Source organism: Limanda limanda, chromosome 9, assembly GCF_963576545.1.
Source record: "Limanda limanda chromosome 9, fLimLim1.1, whole genome shotgun sequence".
Classification (NCBI taxonomy): domain Eukaryota; kingdom Metazoa; phylum Chordata; class Actinopteri; order Pleuronectiformes; family Pleuronectidae; genus Limanda; species Limanda limanda.
This window is the reverse complement of record NC_083644.1, coordinates 29,239,726-29,256,295: the sequence shown is the minus strand read 5'-3', so window position 1 is coordinate 29,256,295 and position 16,570 is coordinate 29,239,726. Positions and strand designations below refer to the sequence as shown.

The 16,570-nt window shown below is 43.5% G+C and overlaps 1 protein-coding gene across 1 annotated transcript in view; it reads left to right on the top strand.

Moving 5' to 3' along the window:
• szt2 (SZT2 subunit of KICSTOR complex) overlaps nt 1-16,570 on the top strand; it is a 160,731-nt gene that overhangs the window by 136,643 nt on the left and 7,518 nt on the right. The window contains exons 66-67 of the mRNA XM_061078706.1: nt 12,911-12,976; nt 15,753-15,966. Of these exons, the coding sequence (XP_060934689.1) occupies nt 12,911-12,976; nt 15,753-15,966 (280 nt within the window). The remainder of the gene's footprint in view (nt 1-12,910; nt 12,977-15,752; nt 15,967-16,570) is intronic.

Below are 16,570 nucleotides of genomic sequence, written 5' to 3'. Positions count from 1 at the left end.
GCAAGTCAGCACAGTTTCAAAGTCAAAGCGCTCTCAGGTTTCTGTTGACTGAATCCTTTCATTTGTTTTAACAAGGTTTTGATTGTTATTGCAGAACTGGAAGGTGCACAGCTTAATAACGTGTAGTCCTAGTATTTAGTCGCATATATAGCATATATATATATAGTACTTTTATTTGAGGAAATGCGCTGCTTGTGTGAACATCACATCTGGGGAGCAGCTATCACGCTCCATTCACGATGGCAGTGTGGCCCAGGTGTAAGCTCTGCTTATTTTTCTATGAGATTAAAAAGGAGAGGATTAGAGAGGAGTTTTCAGTTTGGTACTTCAATACGCCTTAACTCTTCAACATGGAGATTACTTTACTGAAATATATATACAGTGCTTTGAAAAAGTATCCCCCCCCCCTTCCTGGTTTCTTATGTTTTTGCATATTTGTCACACTTAAATGTTTCAAATCATAAAACAAATTTTAATATTAGACAAATATAACCCAAATGAATACAAAATGCAGTTTTTAAATGATGATTTCATTTATTAAGGGAAAAAAGCTATCCAAACCTACCAATATGTGAAAAAGTACTTGCCCCCCCCTTGATAAATCAAAAAATTTGATAAACCACATATTTTGGAAAACTGAGTTATATTTCACTAGCCACACCCAGGCCTGATTACTGCCAGACCTGTTTAATCACGAAATCACTTGTATAGAACCTGTCTGACAAAGTGAAGTGGGCTAAAAGATCTCAAAAAGCAACACATGCTGCGAACTTTAGAAGTTCAAAAATAGATGAGAAACAAAGTAATTGACATGTATCAGTCTAGAAAGGGTTAGAAAGCCATTTCTAAGGCTTTGGGACTTCAGCGAACCATGTTGAGAGCCATTTTCCACAGATGGAGAAGACTTGGAACAGTGGTGAACATTCCCTGGAGTCGCCGGCCTACCAAAATTACTCCAAGAGCGCATCGACGACTAATCCAGGAGGTCCTAAAAGACTCCAGAACAACATCTAAAAAACTGCAGGCCTCAATTGCCTCGGTTAAGGTCAGTGTTCATGATTCAACAATAAGAAAGAGACTGGGCAAAAATAGCATTCATGGGAGAGTTCCCAGGCGAAAGCCACTGCTGACCAAAAAGAACTCAAAGGCTCGTCTCACATTTGCCAAAAAACATCTTGATGATCCCCAAGACTTTTGGGAAAATATTCTGTGGACTGAGGTTTTACGCCAGGTGTACGTCCCGTAACATCTGGCGTAAAACTAACACAACATTTCATATAAACAACATCATACCAACAGTCAAACATGGTGGTGGTATTGTGATGGTCTGGGCCTGGAACAATGAATTCTACTCTCTACCTGAAAATCCTGAAGGAGAATGTCCGGCCATCCGTTCTGACCCTCAAGCTCAATTGCTCTTAGGTCATGCAGCAGGACAATGATCTGAAACACACCAGCAAGTCCACCTTTGAATGGCGTTAACAAAATGAAGGTTTTGGAGTGGCCTGGTCAAAGTCTGGACTTAAATCCAATTGAGAGGCTGTGGCATGACCTTAAACAAGCCATTTATGCTTGAAAACCATCCAAGGTGACTGAATTAAAACAATTCTGCAAAGAAGAGTGGGCCAAATTTCCTCCACAGCGATGTGAAAGATTCATTGCCAGTTATCGCAAACGCTTGATTGCAAGGGTTGCACAACCAGGGTGGCACAACCCGTTATTAGGTTTAGGGGGCAATTACTTTTTCACATAGGGCCAAGTAGGTTCGGATAGCTTTTTTCCCTTAATAAATGAAATCATTTAAAAACTGCATTTTGTATTTACTCGGGTTGTCTTTGTCTAATATAACAATTTGTTTGATAATCTCAATCATTTAAGTGTGACAAATATGCAAAAAAAATCAGGAAGGGGGCAAATATTTTTTCACAGCATTGTATATAAAAGGTCAGTCTTGGGAGTAGGGATGGGCATTCGATTAAATTGTCTAAATCGATCGTCGGGAGAATTAACGATCAATTTTCGATAAATCATTAATATTTTTTATATTAAAATTCACTATTTATAGGCTATATTAAAATGCAGTGAAAATAGAAAAAACACAGCGTGTTTCCTCTTTGAGATCTTTATTACAGGATGAACAACTCTTGTGGCAGTTAAACGGGATCCGTTCAATGGTTACACTTGAAAGTATGCGCTGCTGTACTCTTAAGCAGCGGAGCCGACAGCTAGAAGCTGGTGCTCATAAACATAACTGACCCTAGTTTTGGTGATGTAGCTCTCAGCTGTTAAAGCGGTCCAACAGTCGGTGGTTAGAGGAACTCTTTCAGCTGTGCTCAATTATTTTAACAGCTCCTGCTTCCGTTCTTCCAGTCTGGTGATGGCACGTCGTGAAAGAAAGTGATATGCCAGTTCCAATAAGTTTATCAGTTGTCGAAAACCTTCGCCTTCAACAATACTTAAGGGTAGCATAATCATCTCGATGAACTTGCAGATCCGTTGGGTAATTTTCTCTGCTCGTTGTGCATCGCAGCTCCTCTGTGCCAATACCGAGTTGATATTAGGTTGAGGCCGAGAGGCAGGATGCACCGCCACTTACCAGGGTCGGATGTGCGTTGTTGAAGTGGTACATCATTTGAGTCGTGGCCGAGTAGTACTTATACACAGTTTCGCAGTGTTGGCAGTGAAGTAAGTCATTTTTTAAATCAAAATGGTCCCACGCTACACTTCGCTGTGACCTCTTCATGTTTACTTTTGAAATACACGGAAACTCGCAGGTAACTGAGTAGGCCTGTGGAATTTTTTTCAAACATTGCCCCTCCCCCCCGTGGTAAAATGTATAATGCTACCACATAAAGCAATCCATTGCATTCCTTACTACACACTACGCAACAGAACATGCATTAGTTTTATCGATGAAAAAATGTCATCAATGAAATTCTTAATGATCAATTAATCGATCGTCGATTAATAATGCCCATCCCTACTTGGGAGTAATGTGTGTTCACTTGTGTGTCCATCCGTTCTGTAAACCGTTAGTGGCCTGTTAACCTGTAAAGAGGCGGGTGAGATTCGCCAAAAACGCCTGTCTGAGGAATACCCCCCCCCCCTCCCCCAACAGTCAGAATCACTCTAAGTGCTACTGGCATCGAGTAATAGCAGTTGGAACACTGGGAAGGTTTTTATTTCCACCTGATTTTTTTATGGTAAACAGATGCTGGAAAACACAATGGGACCCCTAGCATGAAGACTTGACTAGCCCAAGTTCAAATTTGATAACAATACCAGAGAAAAATAATATTTTACAGATTTTTTTCCCCAGGGCATGTCTAGGCGTTTTCCACAAAGGCCATTTGGAGACTCCAAAGGACCCTTTGTTACCATGGTAACCAACCAGGCTAAAAGGCTACTTTTACACTCAAGTTTAGATTGACAGCTCACTTAACAAACAGGAGTTACGAAGGAAAATACATCAAAGTTTACACGTAGCAACTGGCTGCTCTGAGATTACGCAACAGCTGACTGTGGCTATTCTTTGATGCAATAGTGTGTTTTGGACTGATTATTTTACTGGATTGGATTTCTCTGGACCTTTGGCAATGTACCAAGACCGTTTTTGTTGGAATGTTATCGATCTGTGGATTAATATGATGCTTCTTAGGTGAGTGACGTCGACTTTGTCAGTGTTTTGATTTTGTTTCCGTTCTGACTGAGACGTTGATTGAACCTGCTGTGGTGATCGGATCTTGAAATGGTTTAAATCAGTCGAATCAAAAGAATCTTAGCTTTCCAAAGATATGTTGCATCAGTACTTAGCTGTACGACGCAGTTCTGTAAATAACAATGTTTGACGCTTATCAGTAAAACAGCCCACCTGGAGGACGCCTGCGGGCTGATGCTGCTCAACAGTAATACTGCATATATTTTTTGTGTTGGTAAACTGCGATCATGTAGTTGGTCGGTATGACAGTCATATAAGGGTTCAAATAGTGACCTTGGGAAAGATATTAAACCCCCAATTGCTCCTGATGGTTGTGTGCTGCAGTTGTGTGATTGATCTGTAATAGAGAAAATGCTGCTCATAGATGCACTGTATGAATGTGTTAGTGAATTTTTAAATGACTAAATTGTTCTGTAAAGTGCTTTGAGAGGTCATAAAGACAAGAATAGCACTACATAAATAGACAATTTAACACAATTTCTATCTACATGGCCTAGCCTATTGTAAAGAGTAATCTGTTCCAAGTAGCTGTCAATATAGTATTAATTTAAGGTCACTGTTATGGTGTTTTTACACTGAACTTGAGATGGCCAGTCAAACATTTTAATCGAAACTGTTTTGTACCATGTACCGTTACTTGTGTTTTCAGTTGATGATTTGTTTAAGGCTTGTCAGGCTCTGCTCTTGACTTATCAGACACTTACAGAGAATAGGACCTGCAGTGCCGGGACTTATCTTCTGACTAGCCAATCCTGTTTGAACAGCTATCGCTGTTTTAAAACCTGTACAGCAATCCTCCATGAAATGTCCTTTCCATACTTAACTTCTCTCTATTATCTTGTCAGGTCCCTGCTCAATTCAAACAGGCTGTTATTCAACCTCTTTAAAAAAAATAGAAATACTGATCCCTTTCTACTAATTTTGGAGAAAGTGGTAGCTAAGCAGCTCACAACTGCAATAGATGAACACAGTAGTCTTGATAAGTTTCAGACTGATTTCCGCCAGTTGAACTCCACAGAAGCAGCTCTTCTCCAAGTCTTGACGCAGGACAATGCAGGAGAATGTTCTGTATTGGTTCTGTTAGATATCAGTGCAGCTTTTGATACTGTTGACCACCGAGACTTCAGCCCTGCAGTGGTTCTTCTCTTAATTCTCTGATAGGTTTAGTCATCTCTGATAGGTTTAGTCCTTGGTCCTATCCTGTTTGCCTTGTATATACAAGGCTCTCTACAAAGCATATGCTTCCCCTCAGACAGATAATAAGGCACTTTAAAGGTATCTCCTATCACAGCTACGCATGTGATATTCAGTTATATGTCTCTTTTAAACCACAAAACATAGCTAAACTGTCAGTTTTAAATAACTGCCCGAATGCTATAAAGGACTGGATGACAGATAATTTCTTTCATTTAAATGCAGATAAAACAGAAGTCCTCGTTCCTGCCCCTCCTACTCTTGTCCTGAAGATAAAGAATGGGCTTGGGTCTCTTACCTCGATAGTTAAACCCTTCATAAGAAATCTAGTTGTCACTATGGACCAGGCCCTGACACTGGACCAACATGTCAAATGTCTGATTCGCTCTGGTTTTTCCAGCTGAGAAACGTTGCAAAACTCCGGCCCATTGTGTCTCAAGCAGAGATAGAAATTTTCATTCATGCTTTTATATTGTGCCATCTTGATTATTGCAACTCACTTTTCACCTGCTTCAGCAAAACATCTTGGATTGTTTACATGTGGTCCAAAATGGTACTGCTAAACTCCTTACCAGATCCTCCAAAAGGTCTCATGTGACCCCGATTCTGATTGCTCTTCATTGGCTACCCATTTACTTCAGAATCCAATTCAAAGTTCTTGTGATCACCTATAGAGCTCTTCATGGTCAGGCACCTGCCTACATTAAAGATTTGCTTCAGCCCTATGTCACCAGCAGGTCTCTAAAGCCCTCTAAATGGGGTTTGCTGGTTGTCCCCCGATCTAGACTTAGAACTAAAGGCAGGCGCATGCTTCTGCGTTTTCACGGGCCCGGAGACGCAGGAGCCCTTCCGGGCCCCTCACGCCCCTTCGTACGTCCTTACGTGCGTTGGCCAATTTTTCTAACTAGACGGCAAAGCCCCGCAAGCGTCACCCGGCCGCAAGGGCTGTGATTGGTCTGCTGACTACATCATTTCCGGAGTCGCATTTCCGGTTCATGCCCGGAAACCACGGAAGATTTAGAAGAACGAATATGGACCAAATAGAAGAGCACTTGGCAGAAGAGATCCGAAACTATGACCACTAGTATAACCCGTCACTAACCGGCGGATTTTTCCGCCAGAAAAAGGCTCTGAGGAGCCGCCGTGGCAATGTATATAAATCGCTCCTCTTCGTGCCACACACGAAGAAGAGCCGACTTCGACAAAAAACATTACTCCGCCCAGTGTTCTGGCGGGGAATTGCATTGCAACCCACGCAACGGTTGGAAAACCAAGAATGAGAACGAGTCCTGCGTTACAGCTGCGTGCCTGCGGGCCCCTGACAACGCAGAAGCATGCTCCGGCCTTAAGGGAGACTGTGCTTTTGCAGTTGTGGCTCCTTAACTTTGTAACTCTCCATTTGGTCTTAAGATCTGTGGACACTGTGGAAACCTAAAAAATTCCATGATGGCGCCACCAATGGCCGCCACGGTGTGTTGGTGCGTACTTTTGTGTTTGTTTATAGTATTTAATATTTCATTGCGACCCAACTTGGATTATTTTCACGATGGACGAGCTTCTTAACATCAGGGACACAACACCATCTGATTTATGTCCCTGGTGCGCTTCAGGGAGAGAGGATTACGCTCACCTCTACCGAGTATACTCCTCTCCAATGTCCGCTCACTGCGCAACAAGATGGACAAACTGGGCCTTCTCATCAGGACAAATAGAGACCTTTCCCTTTCTTCTGTTTTGTGTTTTACAAAATCGTGGCTGACCGAAGCTACACCGGATTCTGCCGCACAGTTGACCGGCTTTCAGCTGTTACGTGCGGACGGCGACCCGATCCTCTCACGCATGGCAAAAGGCAGAGGGATTTGTTTCTATATAAACCATAGCTGTTGCAGCGACGTGAAAGTCATTTTAAATTCCTGTTCTCAAGTCCTGTGTCCTGTCCTGTCAAGTACTCTCCCCGTGAATTCACCTCTTTTATCCTGGCCGGAGTTTACATATCACCGCAAGCTGACGTGCGCGAGCAGATACTAGGAGTGGAGAGAAGGAGAGAGAACACGTATTCCCCTGTTATTGCCCTTGTGGACTTAACTAAGGGGCACTTATCTCACGAATTCCCCAAATAAAAACGGTTGATAAAATGCCCGCCCAGGGGGGAGAATACTCTGGACCACTGCTACAGTTCCATCAGCAAGGCTTATCATGCAGTTTCCAGCGCTGCTCTGGGTCTATTCGACCATGCTCTTATTCATCTGATCCCGGCCTACAGACAGAAACTCAAACTTTCTAAATCTGCTGTGCTGAGATCTAAGAACTGGAGCAGCAGAGAAGCTGTGGAGGAGCTGCGTGATTGCCTGGACAACACAGACTGGGACATTTTTAGAACTGCTTCCAACAGCCTAGACAAATACACAGATGCTGTAACGTCATACATCAGCTTTTGTGAGGACAGATGTATTCCAACACGCATCAGGGTGAATTACAACAACAACAAGCCCTGGTTCACAGCAAAACTCAAACAGCTCCATTTGGAGAAAGAGGTGGCCTTCAAGAGTGGGGACATGGATAGGTTCAGACTGGCTAAACACTTGTTTGGCAAGGAGATTAATGAGGCCAAACGACAGTATTCCAAGAAGCTGGAACAATCATTTGCAGCCAACGACTCCTCGTCTGTCTGGAAAGGCCTTCGGGTAATCACCAGATGCAAAACCAAATCCTCCCACTCCGTGGAGACCTCAAACTTGCAAACAACCTGAATGACTTTTACTGATCGACAGACAACAGACCAGTTCTAACCCTACCCCACATTCCAAGCCCCCCTCCACAGCTATCACACCTCTTTTTCCCAGCCTGGACAAAGACACTACCCCCCCTCCCCCCCCTTAACCTCCTTTTTTCCCCAACAAACGTAATGATTGATTTAAATCAGAATCAGAAAGGATTTATTGCCAAGTAGGTTTACACCTACCTGGAATTTTCTTTGATAAAAAAGGTGCATACATTTAACATAAAGCATAAAAACACAATAAGTACTTCACATAAGAAAGAAATAACTGTATATAAAACAAATATATATACAAGACCTAAAAGTTAAATAAAGAGTAAAATGCAAAACAGATATAGACAAGATATAAAAAGTTAAATAAAAAGTAAAATGCAAAGCAGGAGAGAAATGGGGATGTGCAATATGCAATATACTGTTATGTTATGTGTGTTAATGTAACACAGAATTGACACATGGGTGCGGGATAAGAGTCTAAAGGCCGGAGCATGCTTCTGCGTCGTCAGGGGCCCGCAGGCACGCAGCTGTAACGCAGGACTCATTGTCATTCATGGTTCTCCAACCGTTGCGCGTGTTGCCATGCAATTCCCCGCCAGAACACTAGGCGCAGTAATGTTTTTTGTCGAAGTCGGCTCTTCTTCGTGTGTTGCACGAAGAAGAGCGATTTATTTACATCGCCACGGCGGCTCCGCAGAGCCTTCTTCTGGCGGAAAAATCCGCCGGTTAGTGACGGGTTATACTAGTGGAAATAGTGTCGGATCTCTTCTGCCAAGTGCTCTTCTATCTGGTCCATATTCATTCTTCTAAATCTTCCGTGGTTTCCGGGCATGAACCGGAAATGCGACTCCGGAAATTATGTAGTCAGCAGACCAATCACAGCCCTTGCGGCCGGGTGACGCTTGCGGGGCTTTGCCGTCTAGTTAGAAAAATTGGCCGACGCACGTAAGGACGTAAGAAGGGCCGTGAGGGGCCCAGAAGGGCTCCTGCGTCTCCGGGCCCGTGAAAACGCAGACGCATGCGCCGGCCTTAAGTCAGGTGGGGGTCACGGGCCTTGTTGATAAGGCCAACTGCAGCAGGGAAGTAGCTGGTCTTGTGGCGGGCGGTTTTAGTCCTGATGGCCCGCAGCCTCCTGCCGGTGGGAAGAAGCTCGAAGGGTTTGTGACCCGGGTGAGAGGGATCGGCCACAATCTTGCCTGCACGCCTCAGGGTCCTAGAGGCAAACAGGTCCTGGAGAGATGGCAGATTGCAGCCAATCACCTTCTCAGCAGAGCGGATAATACGCTGCAGTCTGCCTTTGCTGTTGCGGTGGCAGCAGCGAACCAGATGGAGATGGAGGAGGTGAGGATGGACTCAATGATGCAGGTGTAGAAGTGCACCATCATTGTCTTTGGCAGGTTGAACTTCTTCAACTTTGGTGAGGTAGCTGATGTTTAGCTCCCACTTGAGGTCCTGGGAGATGATGGTGCCCAGGAAGCGGAAGGACTCAGCAGTGGCGACTGGGACGTCTCTCAGTGTGATGGGGGTGGGTTGGGCTGGGTTCCTTCTAAAGTCTACAACCATCTCCACTGTTTTCAGAGCATTGAGCTCCAGGTTGTTCTGATCGCACCAGGTCACCAGAGGATCAATCTCCAACCTGTAGGCGGACTCATCCCCACCAGAGATGAGTCCAATGAGGGTGGTGTCCTCCACGAACTTTAGGAGTTTGACGGACTGGTGACTGGAGGTGCAGCTGTTGGTGTACAGGGAGAATAGTAGAGGGGAAAGAACACAGCCTTGAGGGGAACCGGTGCTTATAGTCCTGGAGTCAGAGACATGCTTCCCCAGCCTCACGTGTTGCCTCCTGTCAGACAGGAAGTCTGTGATCCACCTGCAGGTGGAGTCAGGGAGAGCTTGTCCTGTAGCAGGTCCGGGATGATTGTGTTGAAGGCAGAGCTGAAGTCCACAAACAGGATCCTGGCGTAGGTTCCTGTGGAGTCGAGGTGCTGGAGGATGAAGTGGAGGGCCATGTTTACTGCATCGTCTACAGACCAGGAGAGGGTCAGTGATGGCTTTGAGGTGGAACAGCACGAGGCACTAGAATGCCTTCATCACCACAGAGGTCAGGGCGACGAGTCTGTAATCATTGAGTCCAGTGATCTTAGTTTTTTTGGGGACAGGGATGATGGTGGAGGTCTTGAAGCAGGCTGGTACGTGGCAGGTCTCCAGTGGGGTGTTAAAAATGTCTGTGAACACCGGAGACAGCTGATCAGCACAGTGCTTCAGGATAGATGGAGAGACAGAGTCTGGACCGGCTGCTTAGCGGGGGTTCTGTCCCCTGAAGAGTCTGTTGACGTCCGTCTCCAGGATGGAGAGAGTCTTCACTGTGATAGGGGAGCAGGGGGGGGGGGCTCTGAGGTGGGAAGTTGTGTAAAGGCGCTGGCCTTTGCTGTGGTGGGGGAGCTGCAGTTGATGGGCTGGAGGGTGGTGTCACGGGGGATGGTGTCAGGACTGTCCCACTGTCTATCGAAGCGACAGTAGAACTCGTTCAGGTCGTTGGCCAGGCGTGAGTCGTTAGTGGAGTGGGGGGCTCTAGGCTTGCAGTTTGTGATCAGCCCTTTCCCAGACAGAGGCAGAGTCATTGGCTGCAAACTGGTTTTGAAGTTTCTCAGAGTACAGGTGTTTAGCTTCTCTCACCTCCTTGCTAAACCTGTATTTGGCCTCTATAAACCTGACTCTGACCCCGCTCCTGAACGCCTCTTCCTTCTCCAACCTTAACTGTTTGAGTTTGGCTGTGAACCAGGGTTTGTCATTATTGTAACTCACCCTGGTTCGTGATGGAACACAGCTGTCCTCACAGAAGCTGGTATAGGAAGTCACAGCCTCTGTGTACTCATCCAGACTGTTAGTAGCAGTCCTGAACACCTCCCAATCTGTACAGTCCAAACACGCCTGATGATCCTCCACAGCTTCAGTGGTCCACTGCTTTGAAGTCCTCACAACAGGTTTACAGAGTTTTAGTTTCTGCCTGTATGCAGGAATCAAATGCACCATGACGTGGTCCAAGAGTCCCAGTGCAGCCCGGGGGACGAAATATGACCAACACAATATTATATACATTTAGTGTAAAATATTCTTTCCCACATTTTACATTTTTATTTAACTGCTTATTACAGAAACAAGAACAAAAAATCGTCGGCTTTGCCACTGTGCATTTAAGTAATTTAAACAAAGTCATTGTAAGTATAAACACAAGGCATGCACTTTTTAAACACTGTGTTGGAAAATTTACCATTTTAAGAAAAAAATTATTTAAAAATTATAGGTGTCTTACTGCTCTCAAGTCAGTAACATTTCACACAACTGAAACATATAAATTTGAAAATATTCTGTAAAATCAAAGTAAATAAAGTTATAAATAAAAAACGGAGAAATGCACAGGTCACAAAGTCAGACAGTACAACTGCATGTATGAACAGTTTCCTGAAGCTAATGAAATGGTCCCACTCCTCAGACTTTGGTTTTTAACCCTTTCGAACACAAGTCACCTAACAGACAGAGTGTGTGTGGAGCCACAACATGTCCGGTTGGTCGTGCAGCGGTATGGAGGTGCCGGGCCTCAGCAGAAACATCCCCATGCTGAACACCTCCGTCTCGCAGATTTGCATGTAGGTGACCGGGGGGCTCCGGAGCCCCGACGCCCCTGCTGCCGCCTCTGCTTTTACGGGGAGCGATTTTCAGGTCCGCTGGTGCGCTCTGTGTGTCCGCCATGTCGGCCGAAGACTTGAGGCCCCTGTAGGTGATGCAGGCCTGCTTCGCTATCTTCTGGATCAGAGGAGTTTTGTTGTCCTGCTGCATTCTGGCTGCAGGTGAGGACAGCAGCCCAGTGCCCTACTCTCTTTCGCACGTTGTAATCGCGCACGTTGCGGTTAGAAAATCGCGTTTTATCATATCACGATTTTATCGCAAACGCAATTAATCGTTCAGCCCTACTCCACACTAAGGTACTGTGCAGATCAGCTGTCTCCAGTGTTCACGGACAGCTTCAACACCTCACTGGCTGAATGCGTGGTACCCGCCTGCTCCATACATCCACCAACATCCCCGTTCCCAAAAAGCAGAGGATCACAGGCCTTAATGACTACAGACCAGTCGCCCTGACCTGTGTAGTAATGAAGACCTTTGAGCGCCTCATGCTGACCCACCTCAAGGCCATAACCAACCACCTCCTTGACCAACTGCAGTTTGCCTACAGAGCCAACAGATCCGTAGACGACGCAGTCAAGATGGAACTCCACTTTATCCTCCAGAACCTCGACTCCCCTGGCACCTACGTTACGATCCTGTTTGTGGACTTCAGCTCCACATTCAACACCATCGCCCTAGCTCTTCTCCGAGACAAGTTGACACAGATGAGCGTGCCTGAGCCCACCTGGAGGTGGATCACTGGCTTTCTGACCGAAAGGAAGAAGCATGTGAGGCTGGGCAAGCTTGTCTCTGAGCCCCGGACCATCAGCACTGGAGCCCCACAAGGTTGTGTGCTCTTCCCTCTACACCAACAACTGCACCTCCAGCCACCCCTCTGTCAAACTCCTGAAGTTTGCAGACGACACAACCCTAATTGGATTTATCTCCAATGGGTCTCCAATCCAGTGCACCAATCACACCAAGGCAATTTCCTGTATGTGCAAGTGTACTTGGCAAATAAAAGAATTCTGATTCTGAAAAGCAGCTTAAGACTCATTTGTTTAGATTTGCCTTTGTGTAATTGTATATTGTATTTGTTTTAATTGTGTTTTCTTATTGTGTTTTTTATTTGTATGCATGTATACTCTTATTTTACCCTGTAAAGCACATTGTGACTTCTCTGCTCTCGAAATGTGCTATATAAATTATCTTGTGTGTCAAACAAGAATTCTCAAGTTTTCACGAGTAAAACTCAGATTTTCAGAAGTTACATTGTATCACCCATTTCAGAACATGGGACAAGAAGGAGAATATACCTTTCTTCATATTTTATCACTTTTTTAAATGTTAATTTAATCATTTAATCTGACAATAAATCCCCACCTCTGCCTCCCCACTAAAATGTATGGTATTGACAGTAGCTGTATCCTCCTGATGTGTCTTATTGGATTGCTCTAGTATGGAGATGGTTCAACATTTGAGTATCTCTTTCGTCTTCCTTCTCATCGATCTGTGTCTGTATGTCTGCCTAGTCCCACCTTATGTCATCTCTCCATCAGGGCAGCATCCTCAACAAACCTCGTTGCAAGCCGTTTCCAGATGCCACCCCAGTATCTGACTGTGCGGTATGTCCCAGCTATTCTCTGGGGCAGGGGTTGTCTCATTACAATCAGGCGTCACCCCTCCCCGCTTCTCTGCTTGCTGCCATCAGTCCTGGTCTATTCTTTTCCAAATCTACTTGCCTGTTTTGTCTTTTGGGGAATGAATGGATTTCAGTGTTTAATGAAGGCTGCTTTCATACCAGCAGGATCTACAGCTGTCATCATACAGCTTGATTGTAAAAATATCAGGTTTGGCTGGATGTAGGTTCTCAAAGACTGGGTTTACTTGCACAAGTTTCAGGTTCTGGAAGAAAAAAAAGTATCAAGCAATGAGTCAAGCTCCTCTGTGATTACCTTTTCCTCCTTGACTTTCAACACACTGTCCATCTCCATGCTTGCTGATTTGGGTGCTGTGGGTGTCTCAGCTTGTGATTGTCCGAGTGTCTGTCCGACCAACTCTATCCCGTCTTTACATAAGCACATTGTCTTAATTATCTACTTAATTCAGAAAAAACAGCAGATTCCTTTTTAGAATACATTATCTTGTTACTAACCAAGATGAATGAAAAAAAATCATACCTCAAAATTCTGCAAGAAGCTCTCACTGGCAGGGAAGCTACACTTGTTGCTGCCTATCAGCCAAACCAATAAGCAACCCTCTAACAGTGCTGCATAGTTACAAGTATGGTGTCAAAACAGAGGTAAGAGTATCTCCAAATAAATAAAAACAGAAAAAACTAAACGGACCATTTGCTTCCATCATCGTTCAAATGCCTTAAGTGTCCTTGGGCAAAATACTGAACCCCAAATTGCCCCTTGTCATAAAGTGCTGCACATTTATTCATTATATGAATGTGTGTGGAAATGTAAAACCTTATGGTAAAGCGCAGGTCATCAGGACTATAAAAACACTATATAAATAAAGACCATTTACCATTTATTTTGCTAATTCAGAAAAACCAAGCAGAATACATTTTTTGTAATGAAAATGTTCTTTTATTTAAATCTGGTGTTTTTTTATGAAAACAACAGAGTTTTGATGTTTTTCTCAAGTGAATGCAATACGCTTCCGTACTTATGCTCTTTACTCTGACAACTTTCAGTATTTCTTCTTGGATTTCCTCTTTTATAGTAGGGGGGTTGACAAGAGCTTGGCCCTTGGATTTCCTAGTTCTGATTGATTCAGATACTATTGAAGTGGTAGAACTTAGTTGATGTCATGACTTCAAACAATAGTGATATGGGGCTCCTGGGGGTTCAGCTGACATAAATTATGATAAATTGTATTGATTTATGAATGGGGATTCAAGGTTTTTGTTGACAGCAGTAATATGATGAATTCTACATTCAGGCATGTGTTGTTTATCCCATGTAAATCAGCATTTCACCTGTGTTGAATTCATATATTAAAATATGTTTCAAGTAAAAGAAGGGTTATTTATATAATTGCTTAAAAAATGTATCATATGAAATATCACATGAAAGCAGGAATCAGAAGTGTATTTGGATTTTCACCATTTCACATTTGAAATGCAATATTTCCAATTTTTGTATATGTCATCTTTCATTACAGTCCTCGCCCTATGAAGAAAGTTAAACTTCTATTACTTTAAAATATCACGAGAATTCAACAATTTCTGTTTAACACCTAGACACATCTTTAAGATGGTTGGTGTTTACTTAGAACCTGGTGCAACTGAATCACTGCTACTAGCTACCTGTTTGTGAAATACTTGATTGACATAACACTTTGTTTGTATGCGTATAAATATATGTTTAATTATGTCAATTGTCCATGACAGAAAATGAGGGGCTACAACCTCAAAGGGAAAAGTCAGTGGATGTGGTTATTTTAAGCTTTACTATCATAACTGTTTTTGACTTTTGTCCAATCGTCTTCCTATGTGTATTGTAAGGAAGACCTCATGATGACAGCTTCTCTTATAGATTTTGCTGTTATTCATTTCTCGTTCACTGAGTGAGGCTGGCAGGATAAGAGCTATAGCCCCGGGACTCAACCTAACAATTTATTATTGTCAGAGCTACACAGGGTGTACAATTAGCCAGAAGATGAAACATTTGGGATTACAGGTTTGGAAATAATAAATGTTAGCTGAACAGTGAAGATGACACACACAGGAAATGTACTACCTCTGAGCTAAAGATATGTCTGTAGTCCTTGTGGCTTCTTGGCTCCAATCAAAACAGGCGAAATATCACACCCAGACTGAAAGAGCACCACCGGGGAGAGAAAAGTTCATCTGAAACAGGATGCTCTGCACTATTTTCTTTCTTATTTGATTTTATAAATCCAATTTGTATTTGTTCCGGGCAAAAGGTCCGGTTGAAAGAAACGCAGCAGTAGCCTTTTCCTGTCTTTTTGTGCTGTAATCATTTGCACAGTGTAGCCTTTCCATGCAACATTTACATTTGCAATGAATGCTTTTGTCACCTCCCTTTTGATGTCAGATTAAATTTAATAAGCTACTATTATGAATTAGTTTAAGTTGTCAACAAAAGGCATTCACAAACGGACTAATGAAGTCGCTGTACAGTTGGACTTAAAGTGCATACTTCAAAGCACAGCAAGGTGTTTTCAAATTTAAATCAAGGTCACTAATGGATGATTACAAACACAACCAATTAGAGAAAGCGATATCTGCCAGATTGTTCTCATTTTAGTGATCCTTGTAAAGAGAATCGCCAAATGGAGTCACACTACATTTTACAGCTGTGCAAACACTTGTGATTATCAGCTAGTCATTCTGTGCTGGCAATGACATGTGTCCATCTGTTTTAGCTCTCCATGCTCTTCACCGAGGAATGTGATAAGGTGCGGGACCTGATGCACGTTCACTCCTTCAGCTATGATTTCCATCTGCGAGTCGTTCACCAGTACTTGGTTGGCTGCCACATGACGCTGCGCCAGGGCTACCAGCTCACCGACTTCCTGGATGACTTCATCTCCCATCACCCAGACATTCCCAAGTTTGGCCGCAACCATGTCGTCCAAGGTGACTTTGGTATTAAGATTAACCAAATGTTTGGACTGGAAATTAAAGATCAAATCAAGATTGTGTACATTTCACTGACATGGCCACTGAATTACTGCTTCATGTAAAATAATGTGCTTTCACGCTGGCATCTATCATCACTACAAGTGCACTATCACCAGCAAGTATTTAACAAGAGAAATATAGACTGCACATCATAGAAGCAAGTGGAGGCTACATGTGGACTATGCCGTCATAGCAGAAACCCTCTGTACCCTATGTCAGTATATCACAACAATAAGTTAAAGGCAATAGTTCCGAGTGCTCTTTCTATCTCACTGTCAGTGAGAGTATTAAAAAATCTAATCAAATTGCTTTCTGGTTAAAATACTTATCTTATCCAACTGCTTATCAACAACAATTATTATTATAATTGATGGTCATTATCTTAGGGAAACAGTGTGGAAAGACAAGTGTGTGGGCATGCATGAACAGATGAGTTGCACCTGATACAAGAGGTCCAGTGAATGTGTTTCTCCAATGACTCTGAATACAGATGTCTAATGTACAAACAGATGGAGGCTGTCATTTCCATTTCCATCTTTATTTAGAGTCCTTAGTTTCA